Raw genomic sequence first — 8094 nt, forward strand, 5'->3', positions numbered from 1 at the left:
GACACAAATACATGGTAAGTTTTCTATATATTTATGCATTTTGTTCAAATTAATCCCATCAAATACATGGGTGATGCAAATTGTTACTCACACAAATACATGAGATTTAATATAAAATACATGAGGTTTGATTGGAAATTTCAAATACATTAGTTATGCTATCAAATACATAGGTAAATAAAAAACGAAATCAATATTGAAAACTTCAAATACATTACCACTAAATACATGGTGATGCAAATTATTACTCACACAAATACATGATATTTAATATAAAATACATGGAATTTGATTGGAAACTTTAAATACATTAGTTATGCTATCAAATACATGGGTAAATAAAAAAACGAAAGCAATATTGAAAACTTCAAATACATTGGCTGTTGAATGTTTTCAAATTTTGAATTTTTGATTTTTCACGTTTGAATGTTGAAGATTTGATGAAGGAATAGAAAGTCATGGAAAGAAATCTAAAATCGATTTTGTGAAAGAGTATGGTAAAAAATACCAATTAATAACTAATTAAATGATCCCACCGTTATGGCCTAAAATCAAGGGATATGTTTTCTTTTTTACTGTGTTTCTATGAATTTACACGCATCAAATACATCCGAAAAAATACCTTAATTTGGGAAAACATAGCTACAAATGGTAATATTTAAAAGGGTAGCTATAAATGATAGGAAACTACCATAAGGTAGTCATTTTGAGTAATTTTACCAAATACTTTTAGGTTAAAAAAATGTCAATCTTATCTAGAACTTGTATCTATATGTCAATTCCCCCCAGTTGACATCATCAGAACCAATAAGAGTTCAATATAATACAGGCACACACTTGTGTGTATTGCTAGTTTCTGACTTTCTGTTGCCACTAGATCAGCTGGAACGTTAATTGTTCTACCGTTACAAAATGGATAAACTTTTACATTTATCAATGAACTAGAACCAAAAAAGGAAATGAAGTAAAAGATGGGAGTAAAAGAAAGAACAGTCACATTATAATAACAAAGGAATTTTCTATACAAGCACAAGAGTTAGTAAAACAAACAAAGGAATTGGCAAAACATGGGCTCTCCTTCAACTCGCTATTACATCCATCGCCTTTCAAAGTAACACAATACGTGGGTATTTGTGTTTTCAGGGAAAAATAAGGAGAACCATCAACCAAAATTCATTCATGTTGTTGAAAGATATAATGGAAGAAGCAGAAAATAACTGCAGTTTCGATTTTCCTACCACTTTCATCTCAGTAAAGCCTCAAGTAACCTCCCTTCTCATTTCTTTCCCTAACGCCTGTACTTCTTCTAAGAAAGGATCTCCGGTTGAGAGACCAACTTCTTTTCATATCTCGCCTTCTCTTCCAAGCCATCACATGACTATAAAGTGCGGGAAAAAGGAAGCAGAGGAGAACCAAAAGCAGCAGAACCACACACAACAACATAACATTGCGGAACCCCTCCTTCAACTCAGGTTCTCTTTGATTGGTCCAAGGTACGCCTCCAACATTCATCCCGAACACTATAATAGAGCAGACAATGTAAATGACATCAGATATTCATCAACTATGAAATGATAAAAATGACTTGGACTTATGAAACAAGTTGCTTAAGAAGTTTACCTCCAGTTACTACCGACAAAGGAAGAAAGACAATGGAGAGGAAGGAAAGATAGTAAAGTTTTTTATTTATCTGCTCAGACTGCCAACTGTCAAGACCTGCCTGAATTGCTGTAACACGATTGGCGATAAACCCAACATTCTCCTTTAGTCTTCTCAGCCGACCAATCAACTCTTCAAGTGAGTTGATGTCATCGCTGGCAAACCAGCCTTTTGAAGAACATTTCTCCTTGACTCTTGGAAATACTTGCTCCCCATGTGCAATCACCTGCAACAAAAGAGTGATTAAGATCAAACTTATCTTTGGAGTCTAAATTATACATCCGAAATCTCATGAATAGGAGAAAGTAATAGATATAGCACAAGGAATTAAACTGCCAATTCTATGACAGAAATGAGCAAGGTATTCTTGATTAAACTATTGCCTTCCATAATGGAACTAAATCAAGAAAACCACAAGAAATACAGGAAATGTGAGAAGATAATAGTTCATGTTCGGAAACACACAGAAATCTTTGGCTTATAGCAAGATGCTAGTGACTGCGAGAAAAATCTTTGTTCCCTCTAGCAGGGCCCAAATCAAATTCTTTACCTCTTTTGTATTCCAGTCTCATGGTATATAACTTCAACGTAATCATGTGTCAAATATATATATATCGTGATGACGGCAATAATGTACTTTAGGTTGGTCGTGCAGCTTGATGGAAGTGACCAGCCTATCCTTTGTGTTTGTCAATCCGTATCTCGCCTAACATTTCCCCTTAATCCTTTCACTTGGCACCGCCTTAAATTTACTAATTATTGCTTCCAGTTAATGGTCATAAAAGTTCCCTCTAGCACTACATTACTACTCTTTCTGCATCTCTTCTATCTCGCTTTAATTCATTCTTTTTCCTTCAACAACACTTTTTCTTACTGAATTGTTTTAGTGCATGCGTTTGTGATGCTCCTTTTTTTTCACAAATGCAGGGAGTCAATGATCAGAAAGCAAAGCACTCACTGATATGCATTGAAAAAGAATATATAGAACTTCAACTGGCCATATTCGAGACAAGCATATCGTTTTTCTTTTTTCCTCTAGCCCCATCATTAGTAAAGTTGTTTAGAAATCCTTACCCTTACCGTCCTCATACAGAAGTTCAAAAGAACTGACTTTGTTCGTCATTATTAAATGCAGTCAAGAATGTCATTCTTCTATTGCCCTACCTTAATAAGGATAAGATGACTTAGGTAACAAATCGCCGGTATACCGCTCCACAAGCAAGGAGTGGAACACACAGAGCAAAAGAAATAAAACCTAATATCATGAATATACTTTGCGTCGTATCTCCTCATCTTCAGAATGCATTTGCACCACTTCCAATCAAATCTTCCTCAAATTTTTAACAAAAAACGGAGAACATTTTGTACTAGTTAAAAAAAAAATATACTCCTCTTTTTAGTCATTAACTCTGCCACTATTTTTAATTGAGAAAAGGAAGAAACAACTTTTTTTTTTTTGATTAAGCACCGGGTGTCCGAGTCTCTTTGAGCCCCGACTAATCCCAGGGGTGCACAGGCCCTCGGCAAGGAGTTTCCCGCAAGTGCACCACGGTTAATTCAGGGTTTCCCCAGTCCGATGGCCCTCAGAAATTGTTTGCACCCAGCGGGTTTCGAACTTGAGACCTTGAAAGGGAGCACCCCAAGGCTCAAGTCAATTGCCACCAGGCCAACCCCTGAGGGTTAAGGAAGAAACAACTTTTAAAGAAGGAAAATGCAATTAAAAAAAAATACTACTCTTATACCCTTCATGCCAGATTGACAGGAATGAAGAACTACCTGGAGGAGGCGCTGCAGGTCAAGATGCATCTTCGGGAATCTTCTATCATCCAGCAATTGTTTCTTTAAAGCAAAACCGCCTGCAGCCAAAGAAGAAAAGAAGTCATTCATACAATGAACTCCACGAAAATTAGTAAAACATGAAGTTGGTCTTAGGAATTAAATAAATTGGTATCTTTTTTTCTCCATAAAGGATCATCAACCCACTAAGATCAAAGCAAAAAGATATAATTCTGAAGAATTGTGCATTGGGGTGAGAGAGGAAAATGATGAAGCAATTTCATGAGTGATTTTAGCATTTACATTTTAGGAAATAATGGAGATATTTCCTAGTCACTTTTTTGTTGATATGATAAACCCACCTCCCCCTAAACCTTTCGCACTCAGGAGCCAAATAGTGTCTCACTCCCATTTTTGCTCCCTTTATCCCAACATAAAGGTCACCTAAAGAGATAATATGCATTGATATTTGAATTTTTGTACTCCTGCTGCACATATGAATGTGCAAGTAGCCTACAAATAGAATACAATGAGGGTAGAAATCTGAAACAAGGACTACTTCAACAAGTTAAACATGGAGTGTCCATCAAACTGAATCATTTATCATGATGACTGGCATCACTAGTTGACAATGTTCTGTCAGGTTGCAAATATTCCATGAACCTTACGTGATGGAATGTATTTTCCATCTCCAAATGCAGAATGAAATGATAATTTCATATTACACGAGTTGAAAAGGAAAATCACTACAATTGAAACAATATTTTGCCCAGTCTAACATTTATAAGAAAACTAGCTAAGTTGTCCACAAAAAAAAACTACAAATTTACAAAATACTTAAATCTTTTAGTGCATTGGTCAAGACAGGAAAATATATTTGATGTATACATTTTGTAAATGGATTAAATTAGAAATATAAATGTTTTCTTCTGATTAGCTCTAACACTCTCTGCATATCATAATTTCACATATTGCCGACCAACGACATTTATAACTTGAAGGGAACAAAGTAAAATAAATATCTCTTCTTATTTGGAGATAAACTAAGTGTTATCTTGTTCTCACAGTTAGCTACCGACCTCTTTCATCTTCTTTGGCCCTCCTTCCAAACTCTTCCAATTGTTCTCTCCCTTCTAATAATACCAAAACATCTCTAACATTTCGATTTCTTATCCTCATAAAATGCTTAAGGAACAAAGTGCTTAAATTTTTGGAGTCAACATACAAAATTGAGATAATTAGTCCTAAGTTATTACGGAACAAAAGGCCCAAAATAAACTTATAGATGAAGGTGGAGAGAAGTATTAGTCACAGAAGTCCAAATAACAAAGGAATAAACCAGAAAAAAGAAAAAGGGTAAAAGGGGACATAAGGTGCGAAAAATAAAAATACTCAAAATGAAATTATATAAGCATACATGGACGAACATCATTAGATGTCATAAACTTAATCATAAAATATTTGAGAGTTGTGGACATGAAAGGCACAGAAGAGTGATGGGTGTTATTAGGAGTGGAAGATATGGAGATGAAGAGGGTTTAGTTATAATGGTGATTTGTCTACTCTCTAAGGTTGATTCCGATCCATTATCCATTATCTTTGTGTTGACCTAGGCAATGTCAACGAAAATATGTTCAGTATTTGTTATTAACAAGATAACTAACCAGCTTATAGTGCTTAAGAATAAAAACGGTGAGCCATGATGTCATGAATAGAGACCCCAATCCCTTATTCATAAGTTACACTCATCCTGTTCCTCCAACTTCAGGCCATAACAAATCGGGAGCAACAAAAAAGTGATGAAAAGATAGAGAGAAGATAACATAGAAAACCAATTCCTGGAAGTAAATTATCAGATCTTGAAATTCCAGATCAGTTGTATCTGCTTGGAGAATTAAGGTGATAATAGATGCATAAAGAATAGTATTTATCACAGAAAACAGCAATATTTTCAAACCAATAGTCTCATAGGCAATAGCTACCTAACTAAACAATGACTACAGGTGGTTCAATCACTTTGTTAAGAGCCTGGATGGCTGCAAATTAACATGTCAACGAAACTGGATCATATAAGTCTAAGGTTATAAACACGAATTGGTTGGGTATACCAAGAATACTCAACTACAAAAGATAGATAAAACATGTTGCCTAAAACAATTCTACACTTATTTTTATTACGTTTAGTTTAGTATATACAGTTGAAAACCAGGCACAAGAGGTACCTACTGTCTCAATAAGATTCCTCAAGAGGAGATGAAACAAACTTCCTAACATCCATTGAGTACTTCTGTACATAGCTTCGCTAACAGAGAAATAAAACATCCAATCAATTCAGCTCTTCAACATAAATTTCATTTCACAGATACTCTTAAACCAAGCCAGCACCAAAATCACTGTCGAGCAAACAGCATGCATAAACAGCTCTGCATATACAGTAACATATATAAGCACATGACTCTTCATCAAAAAACATATATAAGCACAAGACTGTAACATATCATAAGATGCAACCTCTATAAAGCACATGCAGATTCATGACAAAGTAATAGGACCCCATAAAACATAATTGCAGAGATTAACCACCACTATACAGGCAGGAGTTATAGAATATGAACAGTTGGAAAAATGAAACATCTTGAAAACTAACGTCTTTTCATTGTTCATTTTCCTTAACCGCTTCCCCCCCGTAGTTGAGTATACTTGGGCCCATTTTAGACTTTTTAAACTAAGATAAACCAAAAAATAATGAGGAAAAAAGCAAAAAAAGGAGAAAAATTATAGGAGAGTTTCTTGGCCAATGAGAGGTGCCAAGTCACCTTGCCTATGACCACAACTCTATATATGTATATATATATATATATATATATATATATATATATATATATATATATAGAGAGAGAGAGAGAGAGAGAGATGTACCTTTGTCCAATTCCAGCTCCATTGAGTCCAACTCAATCTCCAGCTTCGTCACAACATCTTGAAGGTGATCGACATGTGTGTCTACGATATGAACAACCAGATTTGACACAGATTTAGGTACAGGATTATCAGCTTCCTCAGAATGATTCATCATCAACAGAAAATCAAGAACATGCTCTCTGATAACAGTCCCACCCCTTTCCTTCATTTCTCCACCACCATTACTTGGACTTTCCACAATGGGAACTTCTGATAGAAGGGACTGATTTATCGGGGAGAAACCCAATCTCGGAACACGACCTAATGACACGGTGATCACCGAATTCTCGGTAACTCTTGCTGCAATTCTAAATGTAAATTTGCTGGATGCAGGGCCAGGTGAATTAACTCGAAATACAAGAGCCCCATCGACATGTCCACAAAAGGGTCCATTGCTAACAAGTGACAAAATGTCTTGGAGCTTCATAGGGGGACAAAGTACATCAATAAGATATTGTGCAGATTGTGAGAGTCTCTGGTTCCACTTTGGAAGCTCAACATGGTACCAACAAAATTCTTTTCCTCTACCCTCTGATAAATCCCATTCCTTATTAAAATAATTCCCTTCTCCATCAAAGATATAAGCTTTTTGCCTCACAGCACCAATATATCGAGTGTTATTGTAACCATTGTCCCTAATATGTGCTCGTGAGGTCGGTTCTCTATCTATTTCCTCGCCTTCTCCCTCTCCCTCTACATTCAAATCTTCGCGACTAAGTTCCATCGCTCCTCAGCCAACTTGTTTAATCCAAAAAATAATAAAACAACCCTCAATAACCTAAACAATATTCAATATGGATATCTACTTAAACTCCCAGACTAAACCAGCAATGATGACACAAATCAAGATAGGAAGAAATGTAGAGAACTCATAAAAACAGTATTATCAGTATTTTCACCAATAAAAGAAAAATTATCCTAAGCACATTAACATTTTTCCCTCAAGGAATTCATGCAAATGAAGAATTCAATCTCATTAGAATTCAATCTCATAACATGCTAACAAAGGAGAATAAGCACATTTCTAATACTTAATTATCAACCCCAAATCCAATACCTCATTATCCAATTGCATCAATGATCAGAGAAGAAAATCTATACACCCCACAAAGCCAAAAACTTCACCTTGTTAAAGATGTCTGGATTAACACATCAATTCCAAATTAATTGAGGTCCCCCAAAAACACACATGTTGAGTTAGGGAATGAAAAATGAACAAATAGGCCCAAGAAAGTTGATTTTTAGAAATGATTATTGTATGATTTTTCTCAAAAAACAATCAAGAAATGAAAAATGATTAGCGGAGAAAACAAGAAAAGATCAATTGGTTAGACCATTTGAAAAATACAATGACTTCTCAACATGTTGGGAAGTTTCTTTGAAGGTTCTTGTTCTTTCGTTGAATTTGTTGGTATTATCTTTTAACATTGTTTTTTATTGTTTTAAAGGAAAGTCTTGCCCACTAGCAAATCAGAATGTATGTAAGTTCATTCATCCACTCAAAGGATTCATGCAATATAAAAATAGTAAAACAGAAAAAAGAAGATTAGTATAGTAAAATGGATAAGAGGGAATAGCGCATTTGTAGCGAGTGTTCCATAGAACCCCTGAATTTTCTGCTTCTTTCCTCGAATGTTGTTTTAACCTGACTAGGAAGTTAAAACCGGATTTATCGAATATAGGTAGTTTGAGACTTTGAGT

The 8094-nt window shown here is 35.1% G+C and overlaps 1 protein-coding gene across 1 annotated transcript; it reads right to left on the reverse strand.

Moving 5' to 3' along the window:
• Positions 1–801: 801 nt before the first annotated feature.
• On the reverse strand, positions 802–8094 carry LOC132029898 (uncharacterized). The gene is made up of 4 exons (XM_059419296.1): positions 6355–8094; positions 3436–3515; positions 1621–1885; positions 802–1520 (listed from the first exon to the last, which is right to left on the reverse strand). The coding sequence occupies exons 1-4, from the start codon at positions 7115–7117 to the stop codon at positions 1249–1251; spliced, it is 1380 nt and encodes a 459-aa protein (XP_059275279.1). The 5' UTR covers positions 7118–8094; the 3' UTR covers positions 802–1248.

Source organism: Lycium ferocissimum, chromosome 9 (genome assembly GCF_029784015.1).
Source record: "Lycium ferocissimum isolate CSIRO_LF1 chromosome 9, AGI_CSIRO_Lferr_CH_V1, whole genome shotgun sequence".
In the NCBI taxonomy this organism is placed as follows: domain Eukaryota; kingdom Viridiplantae; phylum Streptophyta; class Magnoliopsida; order Solanales; family Solanaceae; genus Lycium; species Lycium ferocissimum.

Coding starts and splice junctions, on each gene's coding strand:
- LOC132029898 (XM_059419296.1), bottom strand. CDS start 7,117: ATGGAACTTAGTCGCGAAGATTTGAATGTAGAGGGAGAGGGAGAAGGC. Junction 3,516..6,354: donor GGAGCTGGAATTGGACAAAG/GTACATCTCTCT, acceptor CTTTGGCTGCAG/GCGGTTTTGCTTTAAAGAAA. Junction 1,886..3,435: donor ACCTGCAGCGCCTCCTCCAG/GTAGTTCTTCAT, acceptor CTTTTGTTGCAG/GTGATTGCACATGGGGAGCA.